The following is a 20346-nucleotide window of genomic DNA, read 5'->3' as shown; positions in this document are numbered from 1 at the left end:
ATCGTGCATGCCAGGAAACCCCTCAGTCCTGGGGAAGCCAGGGCAGCGGGTTGGTCCTCCTAAATCGTATGGAAAATAGAATCAAGATTGGGAGGACAGCAAAGTATTAATAATATATATTCTCTTTTAAAGAAAGCCACAAGACTGAGTTTTAAAGTAAGATCCTTTCTTGGTGCTTAAAAATACCTTCGTGGAACCAGTGTTTAGCTTGAGAACTGATTCAGGCAAGGGCTCGAGAGGAATGTTAAGATCTCATGCCTGACACGGCAGAATGTCATATGAAAAACCGAACAAGCCGCTGTCGTGCCTAACAATGTCACGGGTTAGCAGATGATGCTGGGTCATCCAGGGGCAGGAACAGAATGGCACATTTCATGGGTATTTGAGCCCTCCCACGAGGCCGCCCCGCCCCGCCCCCCAGGGGGTCTCACTTCTCCAGTCTTCTCCTAACAGGCTCTCAAAGGTTCTTTGAAAACCTCTTTCCTTCGCAATGAGCAGGCTCAGGGCGCAAGAGAGAAGGAATGTCGGGCTGATGGGGGGGGCACAGGCTCCCGTCCAGGCCCTGACGGGGCCTCACTCCAGGGCCCTGCTTCCCCAAGCTTCTCCAGATCTCCCAGGCTGCTCTTGTTGCCTCTCCAAGCACTGTGAAAACTGCTGACGGTTAGGAATAGGCAGGCTGAGCGAGGGTAAAGGGAAAAAGAAATACAGAATCAAACCCGGGGCGAAAATGGACATGCAAGAGCCAGATGAACTCCCCTCCCCCCCCCCCCACTGTGCAGAGCAGCAGGAGAAAATGTGCATCGACTTCAAAATGTCAATTTGGTTTTTGTAAATCAAAAAGATTTATGAAAACAGATCCTTCGGGACAGGAATGTTAAACCTATTTCTGGCTTTATGAAGCACACGTTCAGAACTTGTGCTTGGATTGATACATCCCGAGCCTTTGGGAAGCTGTGCATTGACCCTTTCTGTGGCTATAACTTCCACCACTATGAATTCCAGGGTCGTACGATGTAGGAACAGGGAGGGTGAGAAGATAGTGACCTTCTCCTGTTCTGTCCGCGCGTCCACGGAAAGAATGCGCTTCCTGCCACGGGAAGTCAGGCATGTTGAGGCCACAGCCTGGTGCAGGGTGGCAGTGAGCTACAGGCGTCCCCTTGTCCCTCTGCCTCCAGAAGGACGTGCCCAGCTTGGCCATCACCCCGCAGCCTGGGATGCAAGCAGCGTGACCTGACCCACACCCTTCAGAAGAGCCTGCGCAGAGGCCCCGTGAACAGCACACGCTTGCCGCGCTAGGTCGCTGGGCTTCATTCCATGTTGTATGTGATGCAGCCGAAACTAATCTGCACACCTCTAAAGAAAGAACCTAATCCAACTAAGAGTCATAGCTGATTCTTCTGCAGATGTGCAGCTCCATTTATCTTATAAGGTAACTATCAAAGGGTCTGCAAAAATCATCTTCTTTCTAGGCTGTCTCCTGTTGTCACGGGAGGACAAAAGGTGTAAAATTTCCATTCTTATTTTGCTGCTCCTTAATCGAAGTGTCCACAGTGAGCTGTGTTGACAGGCCTGCAAAGGCTGTAGGAAGGTACCTACCAGCAGTCCACGATCTAAGGAATCAATACGTAAGTTATGTTATTTTATCTGCATGTGCACGAGCAGTGGACACACACATTTTAAATGGCCACGGCGCAGGGGCCATCTGTGCGCCGCGGAGCTGTCTGCGGCGTGTGAGAGGCGTCCCCGGCGTCTCTGGGCAGTAACCGCACCAGCTGTTTCCAGCCAGCCAACTCTGCACCCCGAGCTGGGCTACGGGAGCTGATTTTTATAGACGGTGTGGAGACTCCGCGTCCTTGGCTTCCGGTTGGGTCTGGCCCGTGGCTGTGCTCGTGGGAGGGGGACAGGGTGTTTATTTTCTTGGCTTCCTCATGCTGGTCACTGTGGGTTGGCTGCCGTCCTCACCCACAGCTCGGCCGACCAGGACCCCGTGGGCAGTGGGCAGTGCTGCCTGAGGGCCTGACAGTGTCCCCTCAGGCCCCCGCCGCCCGAGGAGGTGACAGCACATTGGGCCGACCTGCCACAGGGGCCTGTAGCCATCTCAGAGGGGACTCCATGACAAGCCCACCCCTCGCTTCCCCCACAGACGCCACGGGGCACGTGCCACATTTTCTCCGGTGTGGCTTTGTGATCTGAGGGACCAGCATTCTTGAATTGTGTCCATTTCTTAGTCTTTAACAAATATAAATATATTTTGCATATATTTTATATTTGTATATATGTCTATATTTTATTTATAAACAAAGATATATTTTCTGATTCTTTTCACCACCTGGTGACACATTTTCTGGACGTGTGAAATGAACAGGCCATTGGAGAGGCCCACGATGGTCTGAGCCCTGGACGGCAAGCGCGCACCTTGATTTTTTGTATACTCAGTGCCTGCTGTGCTCGGTATGCCTTGCTGAATGAATCAGTGAATGGAGAAGACATCTAGCTTTCTAGCCTGTTCAAAGGCTAGAAAGTTTGACAAGAATGAGCAAATTCCTGACATCCCCTCCGTTCCCATTCCCCCCAGTGGCAAAATACTTCCTTACCAGGAGATGCCCCCCGACCGCACTCGTGACCAACAGTCACAGATTAGTTAATGCATCCTGTAACGTCCTGGCGCTGACTTTGTGCCAGTCACTCTGCTGGGCCTTGGAGTCACAGGGCTCAGAGTTAAGGGGGAACCCCTGAATTAGCCTTCAGGGGAGTGGGGCTTCTGGTTTAGGAAGAGGTCACCAGAGGGCCAAGGACAGAGGATATAGCTGGGGCAGCGGGCGAGGGGGGAGCCTCAGAAAGGTGCCCAGGAGGTGATGCTCCAGTAGGGTCTTGAGGGACAGGTGGAGAGGAGAGGTCGGTTAGGATTCGGGGAAGAGGCCCGAGTCCTTACCTGGGGCTGAGACACTGAGAGGAGGGGAAACTGAGATGTTCTGATAGTACAGTGAATGTAACTGTGAACAGGTTTGTTCTGTTAACAAACTCGCGAGTTTCTATTTCGCTGCTGTACCAGAAGTTCTCGGCTACCTGTGTGCTGTCTCTGATTGGCCCGCGGGGCCGGCAGCGAGGAGGCTGACAGTCTGAGATGTTTGCACACGCCCTTCAAGTGCGAGGCTGTGCTAAGTTACCCCGCGCTTCCTCTTTAGGGCTCTAATGTTGTCCCTGAACCCCAAGGTGTTTGGAGAGGATGAAAACTACCCACCCTCAAACGGTACCCAGCCCTCTGAGTGCCTTTCTTTTTGGCGGTCTGTGATTGGACTTCCTTAACCAGCTACGAAGGAAGGCGGAAAGAAGTACCTATCCACAAAGTGCACTTCGAAGAGGAAGAGTCAGAAAGGGAGAGTGCAAGGGCAATGGGACGTTTGCTTCCCTTCGCTGGATGAGCTCAAACCACGGGCAGTATCTTACATGGCAGGGAGGAGGGCATGAAGTTTGCACATGAAGAAAGCGGGGTGCATGGAGGCATTGGGGGCTGGCGAAGAGTGCTGGCTAGTGGCTGCAAGGAGAGCTGTGCACGGGACAGGAGAGTGTCCTGTAGGCTCTGCTGAGGAGAGACAGGGCCCTCAGAATGGCCCCTGCATTTTCAGTTCTGTTGAGGATTACCAGCATACGGTTCTCAGACACTTCCAGAAAGAAGTCACATTATCTTATGATGAGATTTCATAAAATCACACAGTTAGAATGCCTTTCTTTAAAAAAAGAGATTAATATCCACTTACTGTTGGGAAAAGCAAATTGTAACAAGAACCCAGGATAAAATGGAGTCTGGGTTTTACTTTTGAGTTTCCTAGAAGCCACGGCAAAAAGACACAATAGGAGTCATCATAGTCCATAGGAGCAGGTGACTCTGACAGAAGCCTTCTCCCTCCCCACTGTGCTCGAGTCTCCCCTCTGCGTGTCTGCCGCCTGCGGTGTTCACAGGGACCCTGAAGATCACCCGATCCCCCCTATTTCCAGGTGCGCAGGTGGAGACCAGAGGAGAAAGGGATGTGGCCGAGGGCGGAGGTGGGATTCCTCTTGTCACCAGACCCAGCGACCAGCATGATTCGTCGTCTTATCCCACATGACCAGTCAGATGAAAAAACTAGAGTCTTGTTCCGTCTTTTCTCTGCAGCTGCAGCCGCTCTGTAGGGACTCGGACTCAGGGGTGGACGTGAGGCAGGGCCCCTCTGCAGGTCTCGTCCTTGGCAGTGGCATCCGCAGGCCCGCAGTGGCATGGCGGTTCAAGTCCCCTGTGGGCCCCCGACTCTCCCCATGCTCTGGGCTGCCCAGGGCTTGCCTAGTGGGGTCTGCGCTGGGGCAGGAGCCTCCACCCCGGCCTGGGCCTAGGATGGGGCTGATGTCAGCCATGGTGACGGGAAAGGGCTTAGTGACAGGCTGAGGCCAGGCAGGTGGGGCAGGGCTGTCCTTCCCCAATCTCCTCCCCGAGTGGGCCCTCTGCGGAACAGCTGGCTCGCCTTCTCTGTGTGGGGACCTGGCCCCTTCCGCCGTGGCACTGAAGTACAACGTGGAGCCCTCCTGCCCTTCTTCCACCCATGGCTGCCCCCCGGCTCCCGGCCCCTGTGCCGCAGGGACAGCTGTGGACCCCTCCTCCGGGCTGCCCTCTCCCCGTGCAGCTGACGGCCTCTCAAGAGGCACTTTGTCCTGAAGATCGCTGGCAAAAGAGACATAACTTGAGCTTTCCAAAGGGTCAGGGTCTGCTTTAGGGACACCTTCAAACTCAGAGCCTTTCTCTGAGGTTGGGGGGTCACGGGGCGAGGATGGGGGCACCAGCTGGGAAGACAGGGGCTTCCTCTGCACACTGTGGTGTTGACTGAGCCCCCAGGAGCAGCCGGGACTGTCCTCTCCAAAGGCTGCGTTGATCTTGGACACGTTTCCTGTTTTCAGGGCAAGTTTTACCAACAGCCAGTGGTGGTGACTCAGGAAAGAGTCCTCCCCGGCGACGTGGCTCCGCAACCCGGCCCCTGGGGAGCCCGGCTGTGGGCTGGGGGGCGTCCCCAGCGGTGTTGGCTCATAACCTTCCCCTTGGCACAAGACGGAGCTCCCGGCTCTCCCCGCTGCCGGAGCTGTGGCCTGGGGAGAAGATCCTCTCTCTGCCGTGTCACCCCCTGCAGAGCCACAGGATGTCCGCAGGAGGCCCTGCCGGATGGCCGCGGATTTTGGGTGGAGCAGACTGTAATGCACGAGCAGCGCCACGCTGCCTGAGGAAGAAAACAAAAGAGAGCGCAAGGTTATGCTCTGTGCCGTCCTGCGTCCTCCCCGGCGTTTGCAGAGTTGCAGTCCGAGTCTTTTGAGGGGAACAACATAATTTGGGAAACCAATGAGGCCTCCTGTTGGATGCTCAGAACTGGATATTCGGGGAGAATTTAATCAGGCTCCAGCTTCTATAAACTGCCAAACCTTCCTAAACCTGAACAGGTGACAACAAAGCTCCAATCCCGTTGGTTCTACGCCTTCCTCTTTGAGAGCAGCTCCAATCGGGCGCTCTAGACGCGCTTGCATGTGTGTGCGCTTGCGTGTGCGTGCGCAGGCGTAATAGAAATGTAAATTCTGCTTCCAGCCGCTGAACCAAACACTCGGGGTTCAGCCGTCAACACACTGGCTGACAGCTCCAAAGCTGGGGGTGGGGGAGGAGGTAAAAAATAACCTCGAAAACAAGCAAGCCCCAAGCAGAGGTTAATCGTTCTTATCAAAAACCGTATCAAGGCATTTCCATGAACAACAACAACACCACTTCCTTTGTGCATAAACATCTTAATCCCATTGTTGTCCGTGTATTTTGATCAGAAGTGTTGACTGCTGCAATGATTTCTTTTGCAGAGCATTCCAGTAAGCCTCCCACGTTATTTCCAGTTTCCTGTTGCACTGGAGAAAGTGCCTGGTTTCAGGGTGCTCATTAGAGACGGCACAAATCCTGAAATAATATCCGCGGGGGCCAGGGGACCATGGTGTGATGGTGCTAGAGGGACGGGGAAGGGCGACCTCCGCGGCTCCGCTCCGGTGTCGGGGGTTGGGGTGGGGTAGAGAGGCCTGGAAGGTACCTGGCCGGGCTGAAGCCCAGAACCTTCCAGGCCTGTGTGTTCAGTGCTGCCTCTGCAGCAGGCCCTGCTCGAACAGCTTCTGCACAGTTTCGAATCTCACCACTGCCCAGTGAGGGACATAGTGTCACCCTTCTTATGCAATGAGCCGCCCCAGGGCAGGAAAGACGAACCAAGACTCCCACGACAGAAGCCCAAGTAGGTATTCAGTGGAGACAGACTTCCCCAGAGGCCTGTCCTTTGCAGGTTGTAGCCCCAGGCTAGCATGCAGTAAGCGCTCAATAAGAGCAGGAGGTCCTAGGACTATAATTGGTGTGTGATCTGCTGAGGATTCCCAGGCTCACCTGGGGCCAGGGCGCGCCAGGAGAGGCTGGCTCCAGCCTGCGGGTCACCCGCCCGCAGCGGCACACCGTCACCATCCTCCTGGATGGGTGGGTCATGCTGAGAGTGACGACACTGTGCAGGAGCGAAACTGGGCGGGAAACTGGTGTGGCGGCTTCCAGGACGTGCCACTTTGTAGGGATGGTTCAGGCATCGCCTGAGACTTGCAGGGCTGGCCTGGATGGTCCCACCACAGGCCTGGGGAAGAAGGTGGCATGAAGCCCGCTGTGCTTGGAGAGCTGCTGGCTTCAGCACTTTTTATTTTTATGTTTCGAGTGCAGGAGAGGAATGCTGTGCTGAACTCACACGGGTCCGGGAGGCAGGGCCAGCACCGTGGGCATGGCACAGACCTTGGTGTCATCCACTCATAAAATGTAGTGGTCACCTAGAGCTGCCGGGTGCTGCGCTGACGCCCACGTGTAAGCTGGGTTTGAATCTCGGCTCTGCCACCCACAAACTGGTCTTTTGCAGACTTAACCTCCTCCATGCCTCATGGGCCTCAACTCTAAACTGGGATATGACAGGGCCCACCTCCCAGGGTGCAAGTGAACGTGTAGCACGGGTGCCGTGTCAGGGAGACGTGAGAGCTCCCTGAGGCGGGGGGAGCGGGAAGTCATGTCCTGGACCCTGCAGGGAGCTCCAGGGAGGGGTCCCTGTGCACAAGACATTGTGGGCAGAAGAGGACAGCCCTCTTGAGGTTCCGAGCACAGCTGAGCAAGGCAGCCACACCAGAGCTCAGTGGCTCATGCCTGGTGGGTTGGCCTCGCCGCCCATTGCGTATCGAGCTCCGTCCCTCGATCTCCAGCTCACCCATCTGAGTTTGGTTTCCTGCCCTTGGAGTAAGAAAATAGACTAGGGAGATCGACACAGATAAGGCAACACTGGATCTTACCAATGAGAAAGCCAGACAGGACTCCCGCCATGGTGCACAGGCTGGTCCACGATGCACCCTGGAGAAAGTCTGTGGCCAGCAGCAGAAGGATGACATTCTCCAGCAGCATCACCTGTGGGACAGAGGGGAGTCACCACACCTGGACAGGTGCATGCGGCCACAGAGGCTCCCCATCCTGTGAGTCTGAGGCCATCCCTTATGGCCCCCTCTGTCCTTGGAGGCCACCGGGGCACCCAGGCTGGTGGGGCCCTCCCAGAAGTGGGGCCGTGGTCCCAGTGAGAGCATCTCTGGCAAAGAGAGAGTCTCCCTGTTCTCAGTTCATTAAACTGTCTGCAGAATCACAAATGCCCAGGACAGGTAAGGTCCCCCTCTCCCTGCTTCCTCTGGCCAGCCAGGCTGGGCTGGGAGAAGACACCTTAGTTCCTACTTTTTTCCTACTTCGTCTCATGCTACTCATGCTAACTGCTGGCACGTGTTAGTGTTATAACATCACCACTAAAAGTCTCTGCAGAGCTCATGGTGCCACTGAATGCAAGGAAGCTGGAGTCACAAACTTTTATAACAACTTTAGAATACTTGTTTTCCAAGTATTTGCCTCTCTGCAGGCAAATCTGCCGTACGGCCACCAGGTGGCAGCAGGGAGGCGCCACACCCGTGGCTCTCCTAGAAGGCTATGCACAACACCTGGGCCGGCTTTTACTAATATAACTCTGCTTTCCAACGTTTAAGTATAAAAATATATTTCTTTACTAAAATAAGTAAATCAAGTTGACACAACTCAAAGATGTATTTAAATACTATGTATGAGACATTAAAAAATAAAACATAAATTATATAATACTGATTGCTAAAAGTCTCCAAAAGATTTGCCATGGCAATTCCTTGGCTTCATTTTTAACTCTGGATGATTCAAATAAGGAGCGAAGTATAAACTTACGAGAAGCTGCCTGGTAGTCCTAAGAACTCCCCACATCCCTCTGCCTTTCTGCGCATTTCTGTACCAAGTGGCATCGCCTGGGAGCTCCACACAGAGACCCTGGAATCTCTACTCCACAGCCAACTACATCCTGCCGGCTGTCTGGGTCTGTGGGTTCAAATTCTTACGTCTGTCCTGACCCCAGCACCTTTTGCCTATCTATCCTGCCAAAGTGTCAGCTGTTCCTTACAATTTTATTATTGTCCCCAAGATGCGAAGATGCCAATAGGGAAGCCAGAGGAAGAGAGAGACAAGTCCCTGCACAGAACCACAGGGGGGAAAAAAAGCTTCTTGTGTTTGTTGAGTGAATCAAAGAATGACACCAGAGGTCACTGCTCTGGCCTGCGGACAAATTAATATTTTCATTCCTTGAGCAAAGCCATTGAACTCTTAAAACTCAGACCTATTCTAGGACACTAGCCAACACACCTCAGAAGGGGGATTCCCTCCTGGAGCTAAAAAACAAAATGAAACAGAAAAGACTAGAGTGGCATTAACTCTTTCTCTGCCAACAGAATATACTGCACCCAAAAGAAGTCACTTCCTGTTGGGGCACAGCTCACCAGGGACACAAACGCCCGTCAGTGGGTGGAGAGTCTGATGAGGGGACAAGGCGGGCAGCCCCCCACCCCAACTCCGGGCCCTTGTTGAGGTGCCTTGGGGAGAGGCCTGGACTGGAAGATGGAAGGCCTGGGGCTGGCCTTGGCAACGTCACCGTCAGCCGTGCCACCTGGCCGTGCCACCTCCCCTCTAACGGGGGTCCCCCCAGCCCTGTGTTCACGAGAGTCTGTCACACTGAAGACGCAACAGAGATGTCCCCTCGCCCGGCCTCACACCTTCTCCCGGCGGGAGCGGCTTGGGGACACTGAGTAATCGCTAAATGGGCAGGTGCAGAGGGCAGAGGGGTGGGGCTCCGTCTGCCAAGGTCCCACGCACCTGAGCGCTGGGTCCTCCGGGGCCACCAGAGTCCTTTGGACACTGCCAGCAAGTCTGAGGCCAGATCCGTGGCCCCCCGGGAGGCCGGGGTTGGGGTCTCTCTCCTACACTTTTCTCGTCTCCCTTTCCGGCCCTGCGCAGCTCTCACTGCTGTTTTCATCTTTGCTTTCCTTTAGATCAGGCGTCCTCAAACTACGGCCCACGGGCCACATACGGGCCGCCAAGGTCATTTATCCGGCCCTCCCAGTGTTTTTGCCGCCACTGCCTGTCCTGCTTAGCAGCTGACCCGTCCCGGGCCCACAGTGCGCGCTCTCCAACGGTCTGAGGGACAGTGAACTGGACCCTGTTTAAAAAGTTTGAAGACACCTGCTTTAAGTTGTGTCAAACCTCCCTGAAACCACGAAGGGAATGAGTGAACAAACAGACAAGTGATCCTCACACTGCCACCGAGAGCTGGATATCAGGGTCATCCCCTCACAAACATGCAAACAAAGGCCCCTGAGGGACCCCCAGCTACCTGGTGACGCTGTCAGGATTTCATGTGAAGCCTGTGCTCTGTGACTTTCTAGCCATGGCTCCCACGTGCGTGGGGAGGAGACACAAGCAGGGCCTGCCTCCCAAGTGGGGCGCAGCAATGACAGTGCCCAGGCAAGGGGCGGCCCGGGCGGCCGGCCTTCCCCTCACTCATTACCGTTCGCTGCAAATCTGGGCGCAACTGTTTGTAGAGAATAGGGGTTTCCACATGCTTCTGGGAGGCCAGTCCCAACCTCACATTCTCACTCGCAGGTGTGTGGGGTGGGGTGCTCCCACTTGCGGCCGTGGGTCCAGGGCAGGTGGGTGAGGCTTGGCTGGCCTGGGGCTGGGGCTTCCAGACGTGCACCTGGGGCTGCTTTTTCTGGGACCCCCATGGGGCCTGGGACCCTTCAGCCTCTTCCCGTGCATGCTGCTGTCCCAAGGGCTGTGGCGGGGCCTGCCCCGGGGTCCCGCAGCGGAAGGCAGTGCTTTCGGACGCACCACAGGCACGGCTCAGGGGACTCAGGCATCTGGCGGGTCCCGAGTGGGGGGTGGTGTCCTCGCGTGTCCCCCACAATGTGACCAACGCGAGGCAGTGGGGTCATCAACCTCCTCCTGAGCTCCTGCTCACATGGGCGTGGGCAGGTGGGGCCCACACAGGAATAAACTGCCTCTGCAAATGGACGAGAAAATCCATGCTCCATTTTGTTTACGGGTGGTCACGTGGCTGGGACCTGTCATGCGCGAACCTCTCCCCCCCACAGTGACAGGTGTGTTGTTATTCTCGGTTTTCATGTGTCCTGTGAGGCCTGCCTGGCTCCGCAGCCCATGGGTCAGCTAGCTGCATGGGTCCTGAAAGCGGCAGGTGGCCAGGACTCTCCACTGTCCCTGTCCCTGTCCCAGAGCTGCGTCCCTGCCTGTCTCCACCCCGGGAGCCTCCTGCCCTGGAAAGTCTCCTCATCTGTCACCTCAATCGTGGCCACCGTGTGGGGCTATTCTGTGCCGGCCACCTGCGTGTATTACTTTATCTGGTCTCCACTAGATCTCCCTGAAGAGCAGGTGGATCTTGTTTAATTTTTGCAGGAACACCGAGACGTAGACAGCATATTCTTAATGTGCCGATGAGTAAATAGGTTTAGAGAGTTTAAATCCTGGGCCAGAGTCAGTCAGTAGCAGCAGTCGGCACAGCTAGGGTCTGGGGTGAGGTCGACTGACTCCAAAACCCGGCCCCTGCCCCACCCGGCTGTGTTTTCTCCCATTTGCTCGTCACAGTTGGCTCAACTCATACTCTCCGACTGGACACGTCTCGGGCCACCTTGCCGGGCAGTGGCGTGGCAGGTGCTCCTGAGCCCCAGACGTCTCTCTCTCCTGGCATCAACCCACGTTCTGCCTTATTTTTTAGTTATTTGGGTACTTATACTTACCAAATACTAAAAAATTTTTTTTAAATGCATAGAAATCTCCTCTGCTGGACTAGAAGACAGGCCTGGACCTGAAGACAGGCCCTAGGCCGCCTTTCACGCTTCTCACACCATCCAGGACCACGCCTGGGCCTCGGGAATACACCGAACGAGAACTGAGGTGACCAGCGAGGACACTGGTGTGTGACATGACTCAGGGGAGCTGTGATGAGCTGACGCAGAGATGACGGCACCAAACACACCACACGCTGCCAGCCACGGTGTGGCGACAGCTGATGTCAGGTTCCTGTTCTCAAAGCCCGTCATCTCTGCTCAGGGCTTGTAATTCCTTTTAGAATTTTTTTTCTAAAACTAGGCTATTCCTTCTTTTCTAGGTATGCATGCACATGCACACGCACATACATGCACACGTACATACAATGCACGCACGCACACACAATGCACGCACGCACATGGACGATTGCACACAAACATGCATACACACATGCACATGCACGTGTGCACACGCACTCACATGCACATACACTACATGCTATGTATGCCGTAAAAGTCAGGATTAAAGAGAACGGCCAATGCCACTTGCCAGGTAGAAGGTGACCATCCTGTTTCTGGAAGGGCTGTCCCAGAGGTTCAGGTAGCAGAGGATGTACACAGCCCCCACGAGCAGGTTGAACAGCCTCCAGTGGCAGGTGCCATCGACGATGTCACTCTGCTGGGCCACGAGCCAGAAGGTCATCCCCAGCCAGTGGGCACCTGAAGAGAGGCAGAGGTCAGGGTCCCCGTGGAGACACTCGTGGGGCGAGGCAAGGACACAGAGACCAGGGCCAGATGCTCTGTTCTCTGCTCCAGCCACATCCTGCTCAGCATCCAAGGAGAGCCGTCAAAACCCCGAAGAGATTCGGGTGGCACAGAAAGGCCACCTAGTTTATGTTTGCACGAATTATCCCATCTGATCCTTATAAAGGGCATTTGGCCTCATGTGAAGATGGGAGAGAACAAAGACCAGATTCAGCAACGCTGAGCAAATACTCATATTACAGACTTACGCCCTTTTGGTTTCAGAAAGTGTTTAAGGAGGCAGTTATAAAACTGTCCACTGTTTTTTAAAATAAATAATATTCTGGAATTCAAGCTGAATTTTAGAAAAAAGGAGAAAAAAATAGCTAATCTCTCTTTAGGAGTATAATTTTTAAAAAAATTCTCTTTTCTGCCAATAACTAGATTTAATGTCTGCTCTTAGGCCCACGGGCCAAATATTTCCCAGTGTCTCCAGTTCTCTTAAAACAAGAGTACACTGTTTCTTCTTGCAAAGTATGTTCACTGGTGACAGAGAAGATAGTTTTCCTTGGCAGGAACACACAGGCCCTATTCAGGGAGCATGAATGGCCAGACAGACTTCCTGTCATCACCGCAAGTATCTGTGTGCAGCTAGACTGGGGGAGGGGGAGGGCTGGGGTCCAGGGGAGCTGTCCTATTTGGAACAGAGAAGACGTCCACGATTCAGCATTCACAGGAAATGGTGCACTTTTGGAGGCTATGAGCAGGATCACTATATACTGTATATTATATATTGCGTAAGGGCAGGTGGGACCCTGTACCTCCCTCCCATTTGAGTGACAGCTTTGCTACAGAAAAGATTTCAGCCTATGGCACAGAACGGTCTTCGGGGCAATCCCATGCTCCAGGGTTAGCTGGGACTTTGAGGGCTGGGACGTGTACGGCAGCGTATTTCCAAGAGAGCAGCACGTAAGCCTTCTCGCCCTGGACACTTACTACTTGGGAGCCGGACGGAGTCTGCTCCACCATGCTCTTGAATCTGGGCTGGCCGAGACTGTTTTGGCCAGCAGAATACACAGAAGCAGTTCTGGGCCTATTTTTTAAGACTGGCAGATTCTACTTCTTCTCTTGTGGAATTATCAGCTTCTAAGTACGAGCCCAGGCTACGCTGCCATGGGAGGACCACGAGGCGCCCCTCATGAGAGAGAAGGCACCATCTGTACATCCAGCCCCGTCAAGCCTCCTCGTGAATCTGGACACCTGCTACCTGAGTGCAACCTTGGAGACCCTGAGCAAGAACCACCCAGCAGAGCCCAGTGGGCCCCCTGAATTGGGTAGATGATCACACATGATTATGTTTAAGGCATTCGGCTCTGGGGTGGTTTGTTTTGCAGTAATAAATGCCCACATCATCAGCTCACTCAGCTTACCTCCAACAACCAGAACCCACACGTGGTGAGCCTTGCAGAACAGCACCAAGCTCAGCACGCGGGACCCCAGCATGCCCATCCTCCAGAGCTGCTGGCACAAGAGCGCAGCCCATGGCGTGGCCAGGGGGCCCGGCTTCATGAAGTCCGTGACACGAGCATAGAACACCAGGGCCCAGGACAGAGAGGACCAGGAGAGCAGGGCACTCACCCCTGTAAGGGAAGCGGAAAGACACGGTATGTGCTGAAGGTTGCAAAGCAATGGCACCACATGAAGAGTCATTCGTGGCACTGTAGTGGGTCATGTAACCTCCTATTAAAACCTGCTCCACCTCTCACTAACCAAGCATCCTGACTGGTGGCGACATCAGGGCTCTGGGTATGAATGCACGTCTGTTGTGTGCAGGAAGGAGGAAGATACGCCGGGAATTTCACTGCAGGATGCACCCGGACCACGCTCTTGCCCAGCAAATGGCCTGGGCTCTTCCTTTCTGTGCCCTTTAAGAAAAGTGTCCCAGCCCCTGGTCCTCTAAGCCCTCTGCTCCAAGCTCTGTTTATAACCAAGCACACCCTACAGGACTCTGAACGGTGTCCCATCCGAAATGTGTTAAATACTTCGCTGTTTGATCCTTATGAAGAAGGTTTAATAACAGAACTAAAAACAGAACAGCAGAGGGAGCCAGGCCCTTTGATAAAGGTAGGTGGGAGGATTGTCCAGTCCCGTATTTTAGGCATTTAACTGCAGCATATACAACTGTGGACAGCCAGCAAAGAGGGCAGAGGCGAGAAAGGAAGGGAGGGAGCGGGAGGGACGGGAGGGGAGCAAGAAGCAACGGAGAGAAAGAGAGAGAATAAGAATGTGGACGCCCACCCGGGAGAGTGGGAGCAGGAAACACACATTTGCTGGGGCCTGAGTTGCTCTGTTTCCATGCGGCTCTCGGGGTAGAACGAAGAGCCGTCCTAGGGACTGAAGATACAGGAGGAACAGATGCACTGATTTTACTGAGATGCCGTCTTCCCAAGGGGTTTTCAGAGTAATTTTGATCATGGACAATTTCTGTCTTATGGCTTGACTTCAGAACCTCAGACAGTCTGTGCTCTGCGGCGACTCACCAGGCACGATGTCTGTGAAGTCTGAGGCTAGGAAGATGTATGTCTGCAGCAGCAGGTGGGGCCCGGTCTGCAGCAGGGCCTCCAGGAGGCGGAGGGCCGACAGGTCGGCCTCCTGCAGCCACAGCTGGTCCAGATGTGGAGCCTCCCGGTCCTTCCACAGTGCGGTCCGAGCAGCCTCCCAGTGGCTAAAGAGCAAAGGGCACCGTGACATGGAGCCAGACTACGGCACCCTTTCTGTTAGAGACATGCAGCACTCTAAAGACCCCATGTCTTCACTAGAGTCACCCAGAGTCCCCAGTTAGGCTGTTGCATGTGGCTGAGAAATCACTCTGTGGGATCCATTCGATGGAAAGTCAGGATTGTGCAAAACGCAGTTGTTTTGGCTCCCCCTAGAGGCGATACTGCCAAACTGCAATTTGCAAAACTGGATTTGCTCAAAAACATGACCCTACACAGCGGGGGTTTGTGTGTGTGTGTGTGTGTGTGTGTGTGTGTGTGTGTTTGAGAACCAAATGTGCTGGTTTCAGAATGAAGAATAGATCCATTGCTTTCTATTTTAAATTTCAAAGCTTTCCTCTAAGTAAGTAGATTTCTGGCTTTTTGGGTTATTTTTAATCTCAACAACATTGCAAACCATGTGGCTTCTTATGCTTGCATAAAGCTGTAATAAAGCTTAAAGCCAAATTTGTGGCCCATCCCTAATAATTGTACATTCTGGCTTTATCCTGTTTTCTGACATTTTGTCCCTTTCCCTGGCTCTTCTCACTTCTCTTTTTTTCTGTCTTTTAAAATTATGTGTATTTTTTTAGTCACCTTAACTTTTTACTGAAAATAAGAACAGATACATGACTAGTTTTTACCAATTTCTAATTTCCATGTCTCTCTCCACTTATCCCTATTAGTTCTTTAATATATATCAGATTATTCCAATTAGTTTTTAAATATACGAATCACGGAATATAGGAATCACGGCATCACCGAAGAAGTTTCTCGAGCTCATGGGGAAGACAAACCTGTACTTCCACTGTGAACACCTGGGGAAGGCAAGGAGGGATTACATGGGGCGGGGACGTCCCTACAGAGTCTCAGAAGGCAGATTTATCTGACGGTTCCTCAGGAAGCTCCTCCAAGTTACTGGCTCACCTCTCTTTTTGAGCTCCCGAACGTTTGCTTGCGGTAGCCGACTCACTTTTTCAATGGGCTGTCTGTCCTCCAGGTCTCCTACTTTCTGACTGCTGTAGTCAAAGCCACAGCTTTTACAGACTTACAACAGGACTGGGTGACCAGGGCAGGGAACGGAAATGGCAGCTCGCACGCAGGGGGGCCTCTAATCCTACAAGTCCGACGACAAGACCCTTCTCTGCTGTCTCCCCGGTAGCCGGGGTCCTGTCTTTTCAGAGGAAGGGCACTGCTTGCACACAGAGTCCCAGTTTCGGCAAAATGGCTGCAGCTGCATGTGACTTTGCTGCCGTTGGAGATTCAGGCTCCAACTCTGGGGGCCCAGGGAGCCTGGAAGTGATTGCTTGGTCTTTTTTCAGAAGAGATGCTACTCTGAGATTCTGAGATTCTCCTCATGGGGCTCAGACCTCAGGCTCATTTCAGCACCTCCAGAGAAAGCCTTGCAAGTATCATGAAGGCATAAACCCCAGAACACAGAGCAGCGTCTGGCAACGACTCCTCTAACAGTCTTCCAAACCGCGGGGGTCTACGATTTAATAACCACTGGAGCTGCAGGGCTTCATTGATCTGATCCCCAAATTTTTCTCCCTTTAAAAAATTCCTATCAACCCTAAGGGGTCATGATGTTGCTCAGAGCTGAAATGTGCCGTTGGTGTCAACTCACTGCCACGTCTCTTCTGACAGCTTCCTGTGTCCAGATACTCCAAGTGAAAATGAGCCCTCACCTGCAGAGGTGGCCTGGGGACCATAGGTCAGCCTGCCAGGCCCCAGACCCATCCCTGAATGCTTCTTTATGGAAAAGAACTGTGCCCTGGCTTCCAAATGATTCCTTCTTGCAACAAAAGCCTGACACAAATGTCACCTGGCTGGCTTCAGTGTCCAGTCTGTAGCAGGAGGTGCAGCAGCGAGCAGGTGTGTAACTGGAACTGCCTTAAGCAAGTGGCACTAAAGGCTGGACCAATGAATGGAAATAGTAAATCAGAATTGGACTGAAGAAAAAGGTTTTGTAAGGTCACAGCTGCATCCAGAAAAAGCCCCCTGGTTAAGAGATTCTCAAGGAAGCGCAGGCTGGATAAAGGGATGCCAATATCAGAGAGGGGGTCTGAGAACCTTCTTCCAGTCCCGAACTTTCAGGACCTTGAGGATGGACCTCCCAGGGGCAGAAGACCCTCCCAGCCCACACACGCTCTCATGCTCCTGAGGTGAAAGGAGGCCGCTGTCCTTACCGCCTCCAGACGCCAAGCTGCAGGAGGTGCAGCAGCAGCAGCGAGCAGCGCCCTGGACGCCCATCTGCCCGGAACCACAGGTAGCTCAGGCCCTGCACCAGGAAGCCGGGCAGGAAGAGAGAAAGTGCCAGCCACCCCCACAGCAGCCGTCCTGTGGTGAAGCAGTAAACCACTGCGTAGACGCCTAGGGAGAGAGTGGCGAGCTGGTTATTGGAAGGATGGTGTGAGACTGGGTAACTGCTCTGTAAACGTTTTTAAATTTTCTGTATGTCCGATGTTTTTGACATCTTAAAAACCTTCCTGGCTGGGGAGACGCTGCACCTCCCAGGGCTAGCTAATTCTTTAAGGTAGCAAAGGGCCCAGCAGGAGCACACCTTTAGTGTGCAAACTAATCCACCCCAGCCACACCTCCTGCCCCTGGCCGGCATCCCCAGGAGGCTCTGCCTTGCACGTCCCACCACCAGGTGTCGGGCAGCTGGGGACCACCCTTACGGCCCAAAGTCCGCTGGAATTACCGTGTTTCCCCCCAAATAAGACAGGGTCTTATATTTATTTTTCCTCAAGAAGACATCCTAGGGTTTATTTTTAGGGGATGTGTTATCTTTTTTAAGTACGGTACAACAATATACATTTATTTAAATATAGTTAAGTCATCTTCTTCTGGAACATCATCATCACTCTACAAATCCTGAATTCCATCCTGAATTTCTTGTGACTCTATTTCCTTTAGAACCATTAGCTCCAATCTCTCGTGTGAAGCAGTAGAGCTCTCACGGGGCAGATGAGAAGGGCTGCTCGTCTTCTTTCCCGCTCCGCAGCGACACGCATGGGTTGTGCAGATGGGCTGCGTAGCCACGCCCAGCACTAGGGCTTATTTTCGGGGTGGGGCTTCTATTGCGCAAATGCTTAGAAATCCTGCTAGGGCTTATTTTATGGATAGGTCTTATTTTAGGAGAAACACGGTATTAAAACTGGCCAGTTCTCAACTATTCACCCTGTGCTGCCTCTTTCTGAGGAAACCCCAGCAATGGCTCGTGCCTTACCTTCCTGCCTTCTGCCTCCTGACCTCCCTAGTGTCTTTCCTGTGTGGCCCTGCGTGGCGCCCTGCCTCCTGTCCTGAGACCTGTGGGGCTGACAGGCTCTGCTTTCCTGAGCCTCTCCTGAGTCTCCTTTTGTGACCACATCTGACTGACCAAAGCATTAAAATGAAAACGAAACAATAGTCACCAACCAAGTCCCCGCTGCCAGCAAGACTCTGGGCTCTATCCAGCCCAGGGCCCGAAGAGCAGCAGGCAATGGAGACAGGTGCGAGTTGAAACAGCGCCCAGGCTTGCCAGAGTGCTCAGACCAGACACCCCTTGGCTGCCTTTCACATGAGGAAACTCACTTAGTCCCCCCCCCCGCCCCCAACAATTCCGTGGTGGTGCCACCCACTCCTGAGGACTGTATGCGGTGACAACGCAGGCGGGTGCGCTGGCAGACGCGGTATAGGCACTCTGTCCCAAGACTCTTAGGTGGGTTTTCCAGCAGAGATGTCAGTGGACTCATGTGCACAGGCTGTGCCGCCCTGAGGAGCACCTGCGAACCCTGCAGCTCTGGGGAAAGGGGGTCAGGGCTCAGGCAGCCCATTCTTGGTCCCTAGGCTCTGTCCAGCGCTCTAGCGTCCCTGAGCGTCCTGCGACACACCTGACCCACCAGGGTCTCCGGGGAGGAAAAAGCTTTCGGAGAAGTCACCGCCCTGCCGGGCAGGAGATGCTGGGGCCCGGGCCGTCCTGGGCAGGGAGAGAAGGGGAGGACGCATCTGCGCGACCATCCGGGGTGGGTGCCTCGACACCCGGGGGTCCTGTCTAGACTCAGCCCCTCCCGGCTGGAGCGCCGGAGCCGGCCACGCTTTGGGACCGACGTCACGCCGGCTCCTCCCCGTGCGCGGCTCGCCGGCGCGCCTTGGGCACAGCGGGTGCAAGCGACGAGTGAAGGTCGGGCCGGCGCCCGCCGGTCTCCGAGGGCGTGCGGAGGAGCGCGCGGGGCATTTCGAGGATCTAGATATTGGAGCCTCATTAAGGTCCTCTCTCCTTCCCCAGGGACCCCGCCCAGGAAGACACGCCCCTCCCCAGGGAGCCCGGCGGAAGTGGGCGGAGACACCGCTCCGGCACCTAAAGAGTTACAGGTTCAAACGACAACGGCGCGAACAGCGGGGCCATCTTGCTGCGTCTGGGCCGGCCGCGTCCTAAACCCCGAGGCCGCGTGTGCGCGGATCCCTGGCCCCTGCTCCCGCCACGCCACCCCTCCTGCCAGCCGCGGAGTCCCTTGGGCGTCCAGGGGCGGGGGGGAGACTAGGGGCGCAGCCAGAACCGCATTCAGCGCATCCCGCAGCCACGACACTTTGCAACACTCCCGCTGGAGGGAGGAACTCCCTGGAGGGAGGGGCGGGGTACTCGACCCTGGCTCCGCGGGGGGGGAGGGGCGGGTGTTGTAGTGCATTCGCAGTGGGGAGCCATGCACCTCCTGGGATCGTGCAGGGGTGGAGGAAGCCACATACCAGCTGGGGAACCATGCAGGGGTGGGGCATCCGCGGTGGCATCGTGCACCCGTTGGGGGGAGCCATGCATCCACGAGGGATCGTGCAGGGATGGGGGGAAGTCACGCATCCGCGAGGGTCATGCATCCGTGGGCATCCGCCGGACACTGGGTGGGCGCGCGGGGTGGGAGGGTTGGGGGTGGACGGCCCGCGTCCAGCCTCTGGCGGCGCCGCACTCACGCGCGCTCTGCTCGGCCGCCTGCAGCGGGGCCGAGAGCCCCAGAAGCCCCGCGTGCATCCTCCGCGCCGGCCGCCGCCTGCGCCCGCCCCTTCCCCTGCAGGCGCCCCGCGTCGGGGAGGCTTCCGGCCGGAGACCCGACGGCGGGGGGCATTGCGGCTGAGCCGGCCGCGCGTGTCCGGTTCTGGTTTATCCAAGTTGCTCGCAGGGAATGGAGCCTGAAGATCGCTGGCAAAAGAGACGTAACTGGAGCTTTCCAAAGGGTCAGTGTCTCTGGCTCCTGGGGCGGTAGGGGGTGTGGTGTGGGGGAGGGAGTCCCGCTCAGGTCGGGCCCCTAATATGGGCAGGAACTGTTCCCGCCTCTGGGGCGGCGGAAAACAGGCCTGGTCAACCGCTAGTCAGAGTGTGCATCTATCTGTGTGCAGTTGGATTAGAAGCTTTAATTGGGTGTTTTTGAAATTTTGCCGTTACGTGGCCAGAAAAAAACCTTCTCTTGGGAGATGCATATTTATATATGCATGAAATGCATATAATAATGTATGAAATAATGTATGAAATGTATGGAAAATTATTCTGATATTTGTTAAAACGGTCACGAAGACTTCTTGCAGGACCATGGCCGCAGCTGCAGGGACCACTGCTAGTGGGGTTTTGCTGTGTGTGTGTGTGTGT

At 54.6% G+C, this 20346-nt stretch overlaps 1 protein-coding gene across 1 annotated transcript; it reads right to left on the bottom strand.

The window, feature by feature from the left end:
• Positions 1-2641: 2641 nt before the first annotated feature.
• XKR5 (XK related 5) lies at positions 2642-20045 on the bottom strand. Its single transcript, XM_075997199.1, has 7 exons — positions 19677-20045; positions 16919-17102; positions 14514-14698; positions 13404-13613; positions 11780-11949; positions 7351-7462; positions 2642-5240 (listed from the first exon to the last, which is right to left on the bottom strand). Exons 1-7 carry the CDS (start codon positions 19732-19734, stop codon positions 4111-4113), a joined length of 2049 nt encoding a protein of 682 aa, XP_075853314.1. The 5' UTR covers positions 19735-20045; the 3' UTR covers positions 2642-4110.
• Positions 20046-20346: the final 301 nt, after the last annotated feature.

Source organism: Microcebus murinus, chromosome 24 (genome assembly GCF_040939455.1).
Source record: "Microcebus murinus isolate Inina chromosome 24, M.murinus_Inina_mat1.0, whole genome shotgun sequence".
In the NCBI taxonomy this organism is placed as follows: domain Eukaryota; kingdom Metazoa; phylum Chordata; class Mammalia; order Primates; family Cheirogaleidae; genus Microcebus; species Microcebus murinus.
This window is presented reverse-complemented; position numbering and strand designations above follow the sequence as displayed.

Coding starts and splice junctions, on each gene's coding strand:
- XKR5 (XM_075997199.1), bottom strand. CDS start 19,734: ATGCACGCGGGGCTTCTGGGGCTCTCGGCCCCGCTGCAGGCGGCCGAG. Junction 17,103..19,676: donor GGCGGCCGAGCAGAGCGCGC/GTGAGTGCGGCG, acceptor CTCTCTCCCTAG/GCGTCTACGCAGTGGTTTAC. Junction 14,699..16,918: donor CAGCTTGGCGTCTGGAGGCG/GTAAGGACAGCG, acceptor TTTGCTCTTTAG/CCACTGGGAGGCTGCTCGGA.